This window comes from Paramisgurnus dabryanus, chromosome 13 (genome assembly GCF_030506205.2).
Source record: "Paramisgurnus dabryanus chromosome 13, PD_genome_1.1, whole genome shotgun sequence".
Classification (NCBI taxonomy): Eukaryota; Metazoa; Chordata; class Actinopteri; order Cypriniformes; family Cobitidae; genus Paramisgurnus; species Paramisgurnus dabryanus.
Window position 1 is genome coordinate 20,980,798 of NC_133349.1, and position 18,558 is coordinate 20,999,355.

The 18,558-nt window shown below is 36.6% G+C and overlaps 3 protein-coding genes across 4 annotated transcripts in view; all 3 read right to left on the reverse strand.

Moving 5' to 3' along the window:
• ephb6 (eph receptor B6) overlaps nucleotides 1-1,444 on the reverse strand; it is a 56,408-nt gene extending 54,964 nt beyond the window's left edge. The window contains exon 1 of the mRNA XM_065261181.2: nucleotides 1,300-1,444. Within this exon, the coding sequence (XP_065117253.1) occupies nucleotides 1,300-1,363 (64 nt within the window). The 5' untranslated portion in view covers nucleotides 1,364-1,444. The remainder of the gene's footprint in view (nucleotides 1-1,299) is intronic.
• A 3,151-nt stretch (nucleotides 1,445-4,595) lies between these two features.
• slc2a3b (solute carrier family 2 member 3b) lies at nucleotides 4,596-13,012 on the reverse strand. 2 transcript variants are annotated; one of them, XM_065261184.2, is made up of 13 exons: nucleotides 12,847-13,012; nucleotides 12,597-12,748; nucleotides 11,967-12,108; nucleotides 10,128-10,229; nucleotides 9,866-10,026; nucleotides 9,537-9,777; nucleotides 8,879-9,041; nucleotides 8,388-8,575; nucleotides 8,116-8,220; nucleotides 7,720-7,824; nucleotides 7,556-7,618; nucleotides 7,249-7,449; nucleotides 4,596-6,492 (listed from the first exon to the last, which is right to left on the reverse strand). In XM_065261184.2, exons 3-13 carry the CDS (start codon nucleotides 11,988-11,990, stop codon nucleotides 6,241-6,243), a joined length of 1,605 nt encoding a protein of 534 aa, XP_065117256.1. In that variant the 5' UTR covers nucleotides 11,991-12,108; nucleotides 12,597-12,748; nucleotides 12,847-13,012; the 3' UTR covers nucleotides 4,596-6,240. The 2 variants fall into 2 exon arrangements, with proteins under 2 accessions (XP_065117256.1, XP_073667729.1); XM_073811628.1 differs by having other exon boundaries at nucleotides 12,597-13,012.
• A 2,098-nt stretch (nucleotides 13,013-15,110) lies between these two features.
• On the reverse strand, nucleotides 15,111-18,288 carry cox6b2 (cytochrome c oxidase subunit 6B2). Its single transcript, XM_065261185.1, has 4 exons — nucleotides 18,149-18,288; nucleotides 17,453-17,579; nucleotides 16,749-16,849; nucleotides 15,111-15,412 (listed from the first exon to the last, which is right to left on the reverse strand). The coding sequence occupies exons 2-4, from the start codon at nucleotides 17,556-17,558 to the stop codon at nucleotides 15,359-15,361; spliced, it is 261 nt and encodes an 86-aa protein (XP_065117257.1). The 5' UTR covers nucleotides 17,559-17,579; nucleotides 18,149-18,288; the 3' UTR covers nucleotides 15,111-15,358.
• Nucleotides 18,289-18,558: the final 270 nt, after the last annotated feature.

An 18,558-nucleotide genomic window follows, 5' to 3' on the forward strand; every position in this document is an offset into this window, starting at 1 on the left:
TTATTGTTATATAATAATAAGGGGAAAAAGCACAAAGTATACAACATGGGTTTTCTTTAGTCATTTCTGCGAAAAGCAGCTTTTCCGTGTTTTGGTAAACAAAATGTTTTATGTGTCACCTATGCACACCTTTTTGTGTAAACTTTTAAAAGGCATAAAATGAGGCGACCACACACATATACAGCACACACCCATATAATCCTCTGATTCATCCATTTTCTATAAGTATGTAGTCTATATAATCCCACACACAAACATTTTCAAAGAGTGCCCCTTAGGTGCTTGATAAAGTTTACTTTTGTTGTGTAGTCAGGTAAATTCAGTCAAATTAAATATTTGACTTGAATAAAAGCATTCAATTGAGATTTTTCCACATTTCTTTCCGCACATTTGCCGCATTTTGACAATCCTCTCTCTAGGCTATTTAACATTCATGCATGCAAATACATAAGATTTTTTCTCAAAACAAAAATGCTAAATCACAACGGCAGATTTAGATCAGAGTTGAATAAATAAATAATTAACTGTGGCACATACAAGCGTCTGTGAGAAAACGTGTTCGCAACAGACCCTGGCATTCAAAAACCTCTCACACAATGAGTCACATAGCTTACTCAGATTTTTCACATAAGCTCACCATGAGATGCCAACTTCATCAATCAATCTTTTTAAACCACTCATGTCTGATGTATGCAACACGTTGACTGAAAGCAACATTTGACTGACATAAAAAAATGAGGGAAAAAGAAAGAAGAGATGAAAGGATAGAAAGATGTACAGTGAGTGGGGTGTCTGTATTGTTGCAGGGCTGAATGGCCCTTGGGGAGGAGGGCCATTATAACAGTTATAATATCAGAAAAAGGGAGCAGAGAGTTGAGCGGGGGGGTCGCTTGGGTCAGAGAGAGACAAAGGTTACACAACAAATTATTCATCCCTCCACTGGCTCCATTCGAGATCCTATTGTTAGGAATAAACTCAGTTTGGCAGGATCCACAGAGAGCTCTTGAATTCACAGTTACACTCATAAACACATGCACACATTATACAGTATAAGGGGGTCTGCTCAAGTCCTCTGATATAAAAACGCACTGCCACCGCTATCACATATGCATGCACATGTTTATAAAGATCAAATTATGACTATCATAAACACAAACACATGCAAACTTGTTTATATATATTTATAAACACCAGACATGCATGCTGACATAGAACAGCACGGGACATCATGAATCAGCAGAGGAACCTCCAAACACACATACACACACACCAGTGACAGAGGAAGAGGAAGTTTCATACCTTCTTCAGCTGAACTCTGCTGGACCACGAGAGAAAGAGACAGAAAGATCCTCCACATATCCATCAGGGCAACATACAAGAGAAGTCCAGAGAGGAGGAATACAGGAGACAGGACGAGAAAGAAAGAGAGAGGGAGAAAGAGAGAGAGAGAGAGAAGGGAGGAGGAGTCTGTCTGCTCTTTTTTTATCTCAGATTAAAGGGAGGGGGCAGGGACTATTTATTTACAATGATGATTATGACTGAAAGTCAGTGAGCAGAGAGATAGAGGAACTAGTACACTTACTTGTGCCATTGAGAGGTGATGGAAAGCATCAAACAAGTTTGGCTGCTTTCAAGTAAAAGTGTCCAGACACGCAGAGACAGACTTTCCTAAGTCAAAATCATACTGCAGATTTGCTGAATGCTCTGGTTTGGCATTCTGTAAAGGGAAGGCAAGTATGCATCACTCAGTTGAAGTAGCTTGGAACCTGATTCTGTGTTTTCTCTTTTCCCTTCAGCAGTAGTTTGTTTTTTATAAACATACTTCGAATGGTTTTCTCTTGGCCTTGGTCACCACTCATTTTCATATCTGTCCATCTCTCCCTCTCTCTCTTTCACTTTTTCAATCGCATGCACATACAGTATTAGCCTATGGTAATTTAAGAGAGACAGCATGTGGAGGTTGTCATTCAGTCAGACAGTTGGTTGCTCTAGTCTCATTTTTCGCTTTGAAAACAATGCCACCTGCTGGGTATAAAGTGTCTACGCTCTTAAAAATAAAGGCATTATCTTTACTGTAGGTGGCATACAAGAACCATTTTTGGCAGTGTGGAACACCATTTAAACATATTTCATAAATTTAGCAGGACGTCACGTCATATTAACTACATAAACTGGTTTTACAACAACAACACATGGGTAAGCGAAATAACTTACTTGGGCTTCAACATATGTGCTCTTTGTCTTTGAATATAAAGTCCACAATACCATACACTTTTAAAAAATTAAGGTGCTACATGATGCCACAGAAGAACCATTTTGGGCTGTGAGGTTTCATAAGTAAGGATATAAGTGTGACCCCACTTCGCGTCGGGTCCTAATCACATGTCGGCTGCTTGCTTATTTCTGCGATAACCTCTGCTGCCTGTAGGCTACATTATCCCGCCGATTACACGGCTATTTACCTCACAAATCTATATTCAATGTCCTTACTTGTGACTCAAGTAACGTTAAGGATATTAAATATAGACTTGAAATATTTTTTTTTGCTAGTTTTAACGAATGCAGACATTTCGTGAGGAAACCTCATTTATTTTCGGTTTTAAGATAAGACGTTCAAATTTTGGTTTAAACACTTTGTACATATTATTTCATATATGTTATAAAAGTGCACCTATTTCATTGCTAAAAAAGTTATTTTGTGTATTTGGTATAGCCTAATACAATGTGTTCGCGTGGTTTATGGTTAAAAATAAACATTATTTTCCACATACCTTAGATTTTTGTAGCTCCAGATTTCCTGAAATGCACTGATTTTGTACAAAACTCAACGATTTGAAATGATTGGCCAGCTAATACGTACGTTGTGATTGGCCTAAATAGCTCTGACGTCAGCCAGAAACGTGATGCTCCTTACCATGTTTAAAAGATTCGCTCACAATTCAATGCTGATAGGAGTAATTTACAGGCTGTGAGTCCAAGCGGGAGGAATTATAATAATGTTGGTCTTGTCTATATTACCAATACCAGGAAGTTGCCTAAACTGTTGCCTACAATCCGTGTGTTTGTTGTAGTCAAAAAAAAGAGATTTACAGTGGAGACGATAACTCGCATCATCGTTTACTATGCGGTATGTACATTTTGCATAGCGTTAACATGTACTAATGATGCGTTTCAGGCAGGTTTTTGAGTCCATAAATCATGACTTCAAAACCACGACTCATGACTGTGAACTGGGAGTACGCATTCCAACCTGTGTTTTTCCCACCTTCTACCCATGAAAGGGCACTGGAATGGCAGTCAAACCCGTGACTTCCCACTTGAAGATCATTGAACTTACAGTTCAGTAGTGATGTTACGTTCGTGAACGAATCGTTCTTTTTGAACGAATCTTTTATGTGAACGAATCGTTCTCGTTCACGCCATCCATTGACTCATATTTCTCGTTCACTGAAATTTCCCTCCCTTCTTGAGGAGCACGGACAAATGATGCGCGGCTTTCTTTCCGCCTTCAAAGAGTGACAAAACTACGAGCCAATGGCAATCGAGTATAAGCTGTGGCCGAGCATATGATTGGCTCAACGTACTGTATGAATACGCCCTTCACTGACCGAGCCGCTGTTTTGAGTCTGAACGAACGAGAGAGAGATAGAGAGATCGCGTTCTTAAACAAACTGAATGACTGGTACAGGTTAATGAATGAGAGAGATCGTATAGATAGCGAGTGCAACGTAAACAATCTTGTGAAAGAATCATGTGGTTTTATTTTAATAAAGTTATAGTAACCATGTTTAGGCGGACTATTTACCTTAATACAAATGATAAGCAAGGTAATTACTGTTGAAAAAATTGTTATTTCTGTTTAATATAGTTTTATATGTCTATATAGTTTAATCCACCCTTTCACCGAACTTAAATCAGTCATCTGCGTCTGAACGAAGTCTTGAACGACATGACCGAAATTATATGATTCGTGAACGAGGATCTGATGACTGACTGAACCAGAGGAGGCATGCACGGGAGTCTTTATTTACAACAAATCCAGATTAGATGTACTATGAATGTACGTGTGTCTTAATATATTCGGTAACTTGATAAAATTATGCTTAGTATTTCACAATTTGAGCTTTATTAAAAACTAATGAGTTTTTGCAAAAAGTCATTCATTGTCTTATAACACATAATGACACACATCTTCGCCACCTATTGGCGTATTTTTGTAAAATTAAGAAATGGTCACTGAACGAATCAGTGAACGAGTCTGAACGAATCATTTTGGTGAACGAACTGAAAATGAACGAGTCACCTAAATGAACGAAAATTTCCATCACTACAGTTCAGAGTCTTGGTTTTTAAGTCGTGATTTACGGGTTACAGGTTGCCTGGAACGTGGCATTATACACACTTACACACCAAAGGAAACGTAAAAAAAACCTGAATGGGATAATTGGTGCTCTTTAACATCTGAAGAATTTACATTTATGTTGTATGTGATAATAGAATTTAGTGAAATACTTTAAAAGTAATTATATTATGATATTATTCACACAGGAATTACGCAATATTGAACCGGTGAGAATGAAACTTCTTTCCACATATTCCAAACAAGGTTTTTAATCATTCAGAGTTACAAAACAAATAAAGTGCATACAAAATACACAACTGCACAGTTCCCAGAAATAATTCAAAAACTATTATTAGTTATACAGTAACTATCACATGATTGTGGATTACAAATGGAAATTGTGAATGTAAGATAATACTGAAAATAATTTGTTGGATGATGTACTGGGTGAAACACAGATTTCAAGAGCAGTTTTGCTATGACACACTGAGATCAGAGTTATATTGTACAGAATACCAAAGAGATGATGCAATCAGTCACATGATATCACATCAATTGTTTGTAATACACATGTGCCGCTTAGTTATATTATTCTCTCAAACAAAACTTAAATAAAAGTTCTCATGCCATTATAAAAAAAATAAATGTTTCAGTCTTCAGAAATGTTTAACAACATTATAAAAGCCATAAATATAACAAAATACATATCAACATTACAGTATGTTAATTACATTCAAACAAGAAACACTTTTGGTGTGAACTTTGTAAAACTCATGACATGCAGGATGCACGTTTGCTCATGTTAAACACTGAATCTGTGATCATCGCCAAATGATTTTGCATTAGTATGCATTACCATTCAGTGATGTTGAGTGATAACATGTCATGCTAAATACTTTAGGGATGAATAACACTATTTAAACACATATTTCATACTATCAGCAGGACGTTATATTAACTACATAAACTGGTTTAACAACAACAACAAAATACTGGGGCAATAAGTGCTTTAAAATCAGTTTGCTCTTTGTATTATTCACAATACCTTAAACGTATAAAAATAAAGGTGCTACATGATGCCACAGAAGAACCATTTTTGGCTGTGTTGTATCATAAAATAAGTTTGACCTTTTTGTACCACAAATGTTAAAGTGTTATTCAGTCTATAAAAAGGTAACAATAGAGCTTGATCTTTTGACCAAAAGGATCTTCTAGGCATTGCGGCAAAAATCCCTTTTTAGGATTAGAATCCCTGTTATCCAATTGTTGTTTAAAAACTGTGTAACATCTATAGTTTTGTCAAATTGATAAATATCAGTATACAATAATAAGATCAATTGTGTGCATATGGAATTATTTTTTTACACACCCTGAGAAATCATTCTCCATCATCACACATCCGTAAGTGCTGATGTGTAAGAAAAATGATAAACCTCCTGTGTCACATGATGTCCTTGCTTTAAGCTATAGACCCTTTTACAGCCCACGTGATCAAATAGTCGGCGCGCGCATTTTGGCAACAGAAGTGGTGTTGTTCCCCAGTGGTTCTAACGTGTTAGGAACTCAGAAAGTTTATTAAAACAGTTTCCCAGCATCAATATACGTATATATGTATATGGCAACTTTATTTTTGGCCATCTGCTAACGTCTTCTATCCACTCCACTATAGTACACGGATCTGGTAGCTGTGTTAAAAAAGTTGATAAAGTCAACTTTTTAAATAACTTTCTAGGTCTGTGCTGCTTCACTGCTGCTGATTCTTACCATACTTCCGTTGCCTAAATGCGCGCGCATACGCTGCCACGTCATCATTGTGTACAAACAGTAAAAGGGTCTATTACATCTTTCATAATGTCTAATAATTAAGCATCATACATGTGTCTTCGTTATGGGCTTTTCTATGGATTTGTTACGGACTCTCTATTCAAGTTAGCCATTTGTACTTTTTCTGATGATGTGGATGTTGGTCGAGTGACTACACTGTCTGGAGAGGAATAGTCTGGAGGGTTAGAACCTGCAGTATTGGCAAATCCACTGGCAATGTCCTCAAAGGTCCGTCCCTTGGTCTCAGGAACCCGGAAGTAGGTAAAGACGAAGAAGAAGATGAGGAGAACGAAAAAGATGATAAACACGTACGGACCACACAGGTTCTGAAAAGGAAGCAGAGGACAATTGTATTACTCAGATGCTGCTTTTAGGAAGCTGTAGTCGACTTCGCAGTTATAAAACTCAGTTATGTTCTGTATATATTAGTTAATGGGCAGGCAGGTCTAATGGTATTTCATGCATTCTGACTTATTAACACAGTTGAAGAGTTGGATTCCTCATGCCAAAGTTTTTCTGTGCTGAAAGAACTTTTTTGTACAAATTTCGGAAAGTTTTTTTCAGCTACTGATTCTGTTGTGCAACGAGTGCAGGAAGTATGGTGGAAGTCCTTATATGAGCACTTCTCCTGGAATAGCGCACACACCAACCAAGAACTGACACAAAATCAACGTCACCAAAGATTATTATGGAAACAATGGCTGTAATTTATATATACCACTCTATAATAGCGGAAATACAGATTGAGGGGGAAAGCTTGTCATTGGCAGGGAAGCGTTTTTTCTTAATTGAGGAGTTAACTCGTCAATGGCAGGGAAAGAGTTAAACGTCAGTGGGATCTTGAAAAAAGACAAACACTTCGGCAAAGCACATTTGCTCTTCTTTTATTCTCGTAACGATCTAAGATTTATTTATGATTTTAATCTCCAATAAAGAAGCAGGTAAATAATAGTTTAATCCATTCGATCTTGACAAAGTTAAGCATGCACTTGTATTCCAACCAACTTGAAAACTGATATAAATGTTATTCGGTGTTGTTTCCACTTTGTATAATTCTTTGAATTCTGTGACAAGCTCCTTACCAATAGTTGTGGGAACAGCAGTCCAACAAGGAAGTTGGAGGTCCAATTTGAGCATCCAGCCACGGCCATGGCTGCTGGCCGTGGACCCTGAGCGAATAACTCTGCAACTATGAACCATGGGATCGGTCCAGGTCCCATCTCAAAACTAGCCACAAATCCAAAGACTGCTACAATGGCCAAAATGCTGACTGCAGAAGTTCCCTGCCAGTCAGAGAAAAAAAAGAAAAAATCAGAGAAAATGACAATAAAGTAACTGAACACTGATGTAAATGTAAGCAGTGCCTAAATTAGAAGATCAATCACTTACTACTTCAGTTGTTGGTATGGCTGTGCTATTTTGAGCCAGTCCAGCTTCCACCGTTACAGGGTTCTAATAAGCAATAACACAAAATTAAAACAGTTATTTTGTCATTATAAAGATCAGTAGTTTGTCATGTGTAAAGTGATTGGCAGATGAAAAGTACCACTCACCACCACTAGTTTAAGAGAAATGGTCATGATTAAAGCACAGACAGCCATTCCAGCCAATCCAATCAAATGAAGGGTTCTTCTGCCGGCTCTCTCTACCAGGAAGAGCTGGTGATCAAAACAAGAGAAACATCAGATACAAATGCATACATCGGTTTAAACAGGTATAATTGCGTTAAATTGCCCAGCAAGAAAATGGCATGTGAAGAATGAATCTAAAACTTTGAATAATTTTAACTAATAATTCCCCCCAAAATGAAACTTCTATCACCTTTATACAATTGTAAAAAGTGAATGATCAATGTCTATTTCTTATGACTTTATGCTATAATCGAAGTAACTAATATCTAAAGTTTTTCCATTCTTTTAATGCATGTATGAAAGCACTGAGACACTCACAGAAACCACAGTGAAGACAGTATTGACTGCTCCTGCTCCAATAGTGACAAAGATAGGCCCAGTGATACCTGCACTCCTAAAGATATCTGTTGAATAATAAAACACCTGCAAATATACAGAAAACGCATTAAGTTATGGAAGTTGCTAAAGCCTAATAAATTGACATCAGCAATGTTTCAGAAATGTAGTGTCAAGGCTAGTACTGATATTGAAGCAATGCGCCAATCATAGATCAGGTTTTAAAGCCACTAGTGTGGGGAAATGAAACTCACAGCGTTGATACCAGAGAGCTGCTGGGAAAGCTGCAGGATTATGGCGACGATAATGGGCTGTCGGTAAGAGGCGTTACGGAACAGCTCTGGGATGGACACCTTCTTCTCCGTAGACATCTTTAAGGCTTCTTCCTTCATCTCACGAATATCATCCTCCACATCTGAATGTCCACGAAGACTAATCAGCACTAAGAGATAAGTAGAAAAAGTAAATGGTTTGTTAAATCTCCTGATCTTTAGCATTCATTGAAGGTGGAGACTAATTTGCATATTCATAGATCCGCATATCTTAAACGAGGCAAGGTTGTAGAGTTACATTCAAGCTGTTTTAAAGCATAAAGTAAATTACTGTGACAGGTAAAACTTTTACATATGCTATTATGATGCTTGAGGATAAGTTTCAGTAAATACTAAATTCTTGACTACTGGGAGATTTAAAGTGATGTTTGTGAAGATAATCGTTCTGTGCTTAGCAGCCAATAAGAACTCACCTTGTCGTGCCTTATCTTCCTGGTTCAGATTGATAAGCAGGTAGCGAGGACTTTCTGGACAGAAAATCAGCATAATGCATTGTACTACTGCAGGCAGGGTTGTCAAAGCCAGCAGCAATGGCCACAATGTCTGAGATCCCAGCAATGACTCCAAACCAAAGATCTAAGGTACAAGTTACAATATATTACTATTTTACACATATCTCACCATATATGTGTATATTTAAATGACACATGGCAAATAAATAAATAAATGACTTAATGTCAAAGTAACAGAAGATCAGAATCAAAGCATTATACATAAATTATACAGCTTTAGACCACCAATATAAATGCTACTGTTTTGAATTTCACTAAATTTTTAAGTTTCTTAATATTTCCTCCTGTATAATTCAGCATTTTTTTCAAATCAACATATATTTCTATGTTACTTTTACTTAAAAAATAAATAAATTAAACAATATGAACTTTTTATAAGTTATGTCAACTATTCACAGGTCAAAACTGAAAACTTTAACTTTATGCTGCTTTATGCTGTTTTTTTACAGTGTGGGTTCAAACCCAACTGTATCCTTCTTTGGAAAAAGCGTCTGCCAAATGCATAAATGTAAATGCACTCTTGCGGGCATGGATCCAACATGTTTGTGCAATATCTAACCTGTGCCACCAAGATGCCGATGACCACCCCTAGCTGGTGAAGGGTACCAAAAGCTCCCCGCAGTGCAGTTGGTGCAATTTCACCAACGTACATGGGCGTCAACCCTGTACACAGTCCACAGAACACACCAATCACCAGACGACCCAATATCAATATTTCATAGGACTTGCAATAGTTGGATAAACCCATTAGCCCTCCACCAATCACAGCCAGGATGTTGCACAGCAGCATGGACCTCCGTCTGTAAAAAGAATAATTGGGAAAATTAAAGAAAATTTGTTCTTCTGCCCTAAGCTGCCTCTTATTGATGTTTCATTTAATTTTCTCACCTCCCAAGCTTATTAACCAAAGCACCAACGCAGACAGAGCCGATCATCCCACCGACACTGAAGATAGAAACGGCAATACTCCATACTGTTGTGACAGTAGAGGGATGCATGGGCACTCCGGTACGAACCAAAGTCACATTTTTGAAGAAGTTTTTCACTTTCTAAACATCATCAGAGAAGGGGAGAGAGAGACAGAGAGATGTAAATGATTGAATGAAGTGTTAAAGGGTCACTGTGTGTTTCTTCTTCAATGAGAGTTTACCTCATCCGGTGCATTGATGACTCCTGTGTTGTAGCCAAACTGCAGCGAGCCGATGACTGCTGTTGACACACAGTACATGAGAAAACACGTCACCTGCTTCCCCTAAAAACAGAAAGAAGACATATTCACCAAAACTGAGACATGCACTAACTTCAAAAGAATGAAGAGGAAACTCTTAAAGGAAACCCTCAAAGCATTGTGCTACAGTATGTTTTAAAAATACTCATTATTTCACAATACTGTATTTCCAATGTATTATTTTGTTCCTAAATGAATTACTGAAACCGTCTGGATTCTTTGACCATAATATCTGTTCCTCTATCTTATGCTAATTTATATAAAACATCAGCCTTAGCTAATTGTTGGGTGTAATAAATCAATTAAATGTATGAAATCAGAAACTTATTTATAACTGCAGACAGGACTAATCTGGTCAGAGGTGAAAGGGTTCAAATTAACCTGACTGACAGAACACAGTATGTCATATGAACTGGCAACTGGTGTGTACTAGTCACCATATCAACATCATCCACAGAAAGCCACAATTTTAGGTCAGTTCTCTGTTTGGCAAATGTTGTTATAAGACCTTACACTTCTATCATCACTATGAAGCTCTGCGTGTGCCAACTGGTCTGAGGTTATAAAAAAAGTCTATGCTAAAACCCACATCACGTACACACTCGAAAAGACTGATGGGTGGGGGAGTGCCCAACAATATGGGTGTGTTAACTTCATATCTGACACGTGAATGGGGACTTCCAACATTCATAAATAAGAAGTTTGGTTATTTCATACTAAAGTGCACACTTGGATTGAAATTACCATGCTTTTCATTCTAAAACAAGTAGGAACTGGTAAGGATGCCGTTCGTATGTTCAAGTTTAGACGTGCCATATGAACCCTGTTCTAAAAAGACCTTCTTTCTTTTTTCTCTCTTCCGCACATTTCAGTTTCTTGCACAAGTCATTCTCCGTTATCCTGTTTATGACTTGCAAAGTGATTGTTATCTCATGCAAGATGATTATCCAAATAACTAAAACCAGAAGCGATGCATGCACAGTTTTGGCAGGTCAAAGACTGTTGGCATGAACTCTGCAAAGCGTACAAAGTTGTACAGCCACTTCATGTCATATTTCCGTATTTGAACAGTAAAACAGCTATACACTAGTGAAGTACATGATCAGAAATGTGAAGGGCAAACTAGCTATTTATAAACATTTGAAATATGTCAACTCAATTCAGACGACCACATGCATTGCCCTTTTAAAAAGTTACCAAAGCTATACACTATTATTTCTATTACTAACATATGGTAGTAGCCTTATACCAAAAAAATAGGTGGCTCCACATTACCCGTTAACTACACATATTAGAAAATTCATCAACTTTAATACCTACTATTATTTTATATTATATCAATAAATTGATGATGATGATGATGATGGAAGACTTTTCTTATATATTATAAAAGAGCAAGCTTAATGTCACCCCTTGCTCTCTATATCAGTGGTTCTCAAACTTTTTCTGCGTGTGGCCCCCCTTGTATACGGTGCATTCCTTTGCGGCCCCCCCAAAGAAAATTTATGACAAAAACTGTTCTAAAATGTAACATTTTAATTAAACAAAACATATTAAATTATACAAAGTAGTGATGTTGGTTAGAAGGCTTCTTTTTTTTTTTTAATTACACAAAATTTATGATAAATTGATGTATTTTATAAAATGTCATAAAACTGGGGCCCCCCTGGCACCGTCTCGCGGCCCCGGACCCCAGTTTGAGAACCACTGCTCTATATGATGAGGATGTAGACTAAAAACCAACATGCCAAAATACAGTACCTTGCCATCTTTCATCTTCTCCATCCTGCTTTATGTTGCAACAGAAATTCGCTACTGATGTCTGCTGGTCTTCCTCTTCTTCCAATGAAACTGTGCGTAGCTCACAAACAAAAATGTTCAAATTCCAAATTTGCAAATGACTCTGAAAAAAAAATGAACAAGTCCTTTTAAATTCTTCATAAACAGGCACCACGGAAAAGATGGTTTCCTGCAACGGATGTCTGCTGGGTTGAGATGCCAGTTAGGCATCAATATACAGTATTGCAAAACAAACTGCAGAGTAAATGTGGAAGTCAAATACAAGATCTCTGTCAGTTCAAGATCCCACCTCTTTATCAAAAATGCGATTTTACTCAGTCAAGAAGTACACTGTAACTTAAAATGTCACTTTAGGTAAAACTTTTAAGTTGAATTAAGTGTTACCAGTTGTGCCAACTTTTTTTTTACTCTTTACAGTTTAAGTTAATTCAACTTTTCAGTGTATCTAAGTAAAATTAAAGTATAAAATATTGTTATTAATGCACATAATTGTTAAAAAAATATTTACTCCTATTTGTTCTTAACATTCATTTAAAACCTAATACAGAATATTTAAAACAATGTATTAAGCAATATATAAAACATATTTACGTTCAGGTTTTCTGCAGATGACGTTCAGTCGCTGATGACCAACACTTCAATTAAACCTCTCGGAGCAACACTCGTGGATTTATGAGAGATTGAGACGCGAGCACCAGCACGTTCTAGGTTGTGACGTAGCCTAGAAGTTTCAGTAATAATGACTAACAGGATATGTAAAAGAGAAGTTCAGTATTACGCACCCCTTCTCTTCTTAAGAGAGTTTTTTTAATCAAGTATCAAACCGTAGTGAGCTGCCTACCTAGAAAACGTTTTAGGCATCATATGCGCATGTATTCGCCTGTGATGCCGTCTCTGTAGGCAGCTCGTGAGGCATTAAGACACGCGCCCCTGTGAATTACCTTCTTTGGTACTCGGGCGTTTTTCACGAGAATTAGAGAGGATGAAAGAATCGCCCGTTTGTTCATCTCACGCAGAATCCCACCGGATTCATTACAGCATCCACAGTTCTGAGTGAACTCTCGGATACAATGAATCACTTATTGTTGTCATGTGAGTGCTGCTGTGTGCGACTGGCGTGTTTTTGTTTGTAAACAAATAGTCTTCTCTTTCGAGAGCATTTTGCGGGGTTTGCTGGTACTTGTGATCCACTTATAAAAGGAAAATTTTAGAAATTTGTGACGTTCACATATGAATGCACATACTCAAAAAATAAAATCACTGTAACACTTTACAATAAGGTTGTATTTGTTAACAATTTGTTAATGCATTTACAATATCAGTAAACAATATTTCTACAGCATTTATTAATCTTAGTTCATGTTAATTTTGGCTGTTGACATTAGTTAATGCACTGTGTACTGACATTAACTAACTTTACCAAGAATTTGTAAATTGTGAAAAACTAGGCTATATTGTTAACATGTTCACATTGTTGTAACATTGTTGTAACATTGTTCATGTTAGTTAATGCATTTACTAATACAACCTTATTGTTAAGTGTTACCAAAATCACTAATAACTGAATTGGTGACTTGCATTTGCTGATCGGTGGTATTAAATGATTTAAAGTGTAATTTATTACATAAATACAGTTGTGCTCATAAGTTTACATACCGTTGCAGAATGTAATATTTTTTTGATTTAAAGTTTTGTTCAGGGTCATTTGGATAATTTCTGTTGCCATATGATTTAAAAAGAGTGCACACAGTTGACTGATAATAAATGGCTTCAGCCAAACCCTAACCATGAGTGAAAGAATCATTCATATTCTCTGAAAAAATGTAGTCCTGATCAATGTTTAATGGTCTGTATACACAAGTTTTTTGTCGGATATTTGAGAAATCTTACCCTCAGGTAGACCTGTTGCCATTTTCATATATAAAGTAATTTGACCGTGGTTCATGATTTATGAACAATTTGAGCTAGGCTTACATAAAACGTCTTCAGATGTTGGTTTTAAATGTTTTTTAAAGATTATCTTTTTATGATCTGTCTCTGTTTTTTGAAATCAGGCAAGAGGAACTGAATGAAACACATTCTGAGAACAGAGATGAGCTTTGTCATTGCAGGGTCACTCCTCTGTTTTATCATTACAACTAAGCATTTCCATGCAGTCTTTATGATAAGACTTTTAAATAAATTAAACTTTTACCCAAAGTTTTATACCGCTCTGATATATCAGATTTCAATATTAGGTAGTATAAATACCCACACAAGGTCTCTGTTAAAATGTGCAAAAACTAATTTCTAAAACATGTTATTTTTCATAATGCAGCTGTCATTATAGTTTCTCTGAGATTTTCTATTTCAAGTTTTGACTGCAAACACAGGAATTGCTGTGATCAAAAATCTATCCCCCTCAAGACAAATGCTTAAGAGAACCCTTTTCATTTTTAGCAGTTGCGGCCAGTGACTTAATGATAATAACTACTGCCCTGTGACCTGAGATTACCACACTTCCTTTCAAGTTGAGACACCTCTGATGAATGACCAAACGAAATAGCTAACTTTTGCATCAGACATTAATGAAAAAATTATTTATAGGTTCTTCTGTGCAACGGCTATTTTGTCACCAAGTACTATATTGACTTAAATAGTTTGTTAAAAATCAATAATCATAATTTTCTCATCCTCAAGTTTTTTTTTATGCAAGCACACAGCTTGTAACCACTGACTTCCACAGTAGGAAAACAAATATAATGGAAGTATTGTGATCAATGATGAAGAAGATATTTTGATAAATGATGGTAAGCACACAGTTGACGGTACTCATTGAATTCCATTGTATTTGTTTTTCCTACTTTGGAAGTAGCACAAATTATCTTCTTATGTTCATCAAAAATAAAAAACAGATTTTTGGAAATGATAAATGTTTGGGTGAACTATCCCTTTAATACTTATATAAGTAATCTTGAATACAATGTAATTCACAGTAACTGAAAAAATGTTACTCTACTGCCACCTGCTGTTTTAAATGTGCAATGATCAACAGCATGATTGATACATACAGCGTCAATGATAAAGCTGTTCCCCACATATAAAGCCAGAAATAAAAATCCATCATCATTGTTGAAACTGTGCGTATTTATTTTGCAATTTGCAAAAGTAAGATGTAGAGTGACACAGAATATGTTATGACCTTACATTAATGAAGGTTAAAAGGTCATATGCCATTTTAAGTCCCACTCTGAATGACCTTCTATCCTCCAGCCTTTAAACCAATAACCAAGATACCATCAAAGCGGGATAATATATTATGAGGTACTCTACAAAACGCAGATTGTTCATGGGATGTGGGTTACATCAAGCACTCAGATCTTGCCAGGGAAGTTTCCATCCTGAACTTGTGAATCCCATTTCTCAACCTGAAGAACAGAGAGAACAAAAGGCAAGAAAACATGTTAGTATGTTAGACATTAATTCCAGCAGACTTTCACATTACTTTGTCATCATAGCATGTCATAATGAATAGGTCTATGTTGTATTATAACAGCAAGTGAATGGGAAATGCTGTGACTTGTTCAGGATTTTGCAATTTTAGTCAACATACTTTAGTTTACATCATAAGCAGTTTCTTTAATTGAACCAAGCTGCTTATCTGCACTGCTAAATGCTATAAGCAAGGACCATTATACTATCATGATCAAAATGGAAGACCCCTGCTGGCCAAAGTTGGTATAGAAAGCTCAGGATTAGAGTGAATATAAAAGGTAAGACAATATGACGCTCTGATTAATGAAAACAGTATTAATGACAACGTTCAGATCAGAAAGGTGAGACCCATGAGAAACTTTTGTCTGGGTAAAAGTAATAAAGAACGTAAAATAAGGATGAACTTTAGGTTAGTAATGTATTCTGACTAGGCATAACGTTTTCCCAATTTGGACTATGGGTGCATCCCAATTCAGGGGCTGCGTCCTCCGAAGGCCGTATTTGAAGGCCAACGATGTCACCGGGCTGCGACAAAGTCTGTCCCAATTCGAAGGCCCCTTCACACGCTTCCTCCAAATACGTTTTCCCTGAAACCAAGGATCCATAGAGCCAGGGATTCCACGATTCAATACTATTGGGTATTTTAATCTGCATCATATTTTCCAATATAATATAAAACACGTAAAACATCTGGCTCCACGTTTATTTAAAAAATCTGAAAGGTCTCAGCTGTGGTGTCCCGATGACAAGCGTGGTGGGTGGAAACAGCAAGTGACACAACTCCCCCGTAGGCTATACCGTCTCATTTCAGTTCGCTTTGTATACTTTGTGGAGGCTGCAGCCTTCAAAAACAGAGTCTTGCCCTCAAAGTCCATGTACCTGAATTTGGGTGCACCATAATTTAAATAAAGCAAGAATTAAAGGGTGATAAAGTAGAAGTAACTTTTTTGTTTTTGGCGGACCACCATGAGCATAGTTGTCCTAACTGAGATGATGTTGGCTATGCAATTATTTGCTTACAATTTTGTACATCTGATCTACTGTCTGCATTTATTCTTTAATGGAACGGAATATTTTCATCAGAGAAAATAAGAAATGTATCTGTATATACCTAAACTGTTGGAGCATTAGCATATAAATGTCTGTAGCGGACATGCGCACTGAAACCAGAACTGGAAACATTAAGAAGCATATAGTATAAAAATGCATTTTTTATTTAAATGATTGACAGTGTTTCAGACAAACACGTTCTCATTGCAATGATCTTACCCAGCTCATAGGGCACAGACTCTTGTAGACTCTCTGATACCATTCGCAAGGAGAAGTTTCCTGCCCTTTGCTTGACAAAGCCTTACTACAACGGTGGAAGTCTGAAATGGAGAGAGACAAATGTTTTAAATAGTTTTATAAAAAAAAATTTATATAACAGTTTGTTGCAGCAGACCTACAAGTACAATGCTGCTCTACTGCAATTTTAACCCTTTCAATAACACAAACCGAGGTTGTTTCAAGGGAACATTGCAATCATTATACTATTGGTAGAAAAACATCTGCTAAAAAGCAGCTGGATGTCATATTTATGTTAAAAAAGTAAGATATTCTGTCCTGCACATAAACTCTAAAGATAGCCAGGTACACACAAAGTCGATGGTTGGCCTTAGGGTAGGTATTGAGTTTGGTATCTGGCATTATAAGGCTTCATTATTGTTATAAATCTGGCTTCATATGCGACCTTGCCTGTGAAACCCAGCTAAAGTCATTTTTTTGTGATTTGTTGTTTTTTTACATAAAAATAAATCATCCTTAATAATGTGAAGAACACTAGGTAAAAATATAACCTTGATATCTTAAATATTGATTCAGGTCATGTCAAATGTGTAAAAATTATGCTCCTAATCTCATAATTCATCAGACTTTAGCCTGGATTTCACAGTCAGGTTTACTGGCAAAACAAACCTTTCTGGCATACTTACCAAGGTAGTTCTGATAACAGTTTCGTGTCTGGTTGGTATTTGGAAACCGTGAATCGAATGGAGCCGTTCTGTAGTTCTTGATCTTCTCATCAATGACATCTGCCATCTTGAATCAGATATAATGGATCTGCAAATCATATAATAAACAATAACACATCAGACCTATTATCACAGCATATAATACACACCCTTGCTTTATCTGTCTCAGTTGTCTTCGCAGGCTTATTGTCAATCAAATAATAAACCAGATCGTTTAAAATAAAATATTAAATTTCTGTTACAGTCTCAATAATAGATTCGGCTTAATAATGCCAGTCAGGTGTTTATTATACTAGTAGGCTGTATAATGTTAAACCCGAACCGCTATAAACCTCAGAATTTAAACACTTTTAACTTCCAACAATTAATTTTTAATTTTAGGGACCAGTGATCGTAAAAATCTAGTTTATTTTATATTTAAAATGGTTGTCATATCTATATCTAGCAACATAACCTTGATATAACCGGCTAAACTAGCATGTTTGCTAGCTAGCTCGCTAGCCGTCTAGTTTGAATGAGCCTTTTGCCGTAACAACATTGTTGATAATTACATTTCGGAACAGAGTAACGTTAAACATCATACATTCAAAAACCTTTATACTACACCAATCATTTCACGACACCATAAACTAAACGAATAAAAACAACGAGGCCTACCTTTAGCTGTGTCCTTACAGTAACGTCCTCACGAAAGACTTTCTAAGCGCAATGAATTATGGGAAGAGAGAACTGATGTGGGCTGGACACCAGGAAGAGGTGAGGAGGGGCTTATAGATTGATAAATATATTATGTATGTTAATATGTGTGTGTGTGTTCCTGTTGTGTTTACTGTGTGATCTCTCTCTTAGTCAGATATTTTCTGAGGGAGGAAGACATTACTCTTAGCGACAGCTTCCTACACAGACATCCATACTATGTTTACATCCATCTCATTAGTGTGACTTGTACTGCGTGGGCTAAAACGTTTTTATATCTCTGTGTTATTATTAAGTATTTTTTAAATGTTTTATAAACAGTTGCACATGTGTGCAGTTGTGGGATGTTTGAAAAGGTTTTTGTAGTGCTT

What these genes read in the sequence shown, in the direction of transcription:
- slc2a3b (XM_065261184.2), bottom strand. Translation starts at nt 11,990, where the DNA reads ATGGAGAAGATGAAAGATGGCAAG. An exon ending in TTGGTTAATAAGCTTGGGAG is followed by an intron (nt 9,778 to 9,865) that starts GTGAGAAAATTA and finishes TTCTTTTTACAG; the next exon opens with ACGGAGGTCCATGCTGCTGT. An exon ending in TCGGCATCTTGGTGGCACAG is followed by an intron (nt 9,042 to 9,536) that starts GTTAGATATTGC and finishes CTTGTACCTTAG; the next exon opens with ATCTTTGGTTTGGAGTCATT.
- cox6b2 (XM_065261185.1), bottom strand. Translation starts at nt 17,558, where the DNA reads ATGGCAGATGTCATTGATGAGAAGATCAAGAACTACAGAACGGCTCCA. An exon ending in CTGTTATCAGAACTACCTTG is followed by an intron (nt 16,850 to 17,452) that starts GTAAGTATGCCA and finishes TCTCCATTTCAG; the next exon opens with ACTTCCACCGTTGTAGTAAG. An exon ending in GTCTGTGCCCTATGAGCTGG is followed by an intron (nt 15,413 to 16,748) that starts GTAAGATCATTG and finishes TCTGTTCTTCAG; the next exon opens with GTTGAGAAATGGGATTCACA.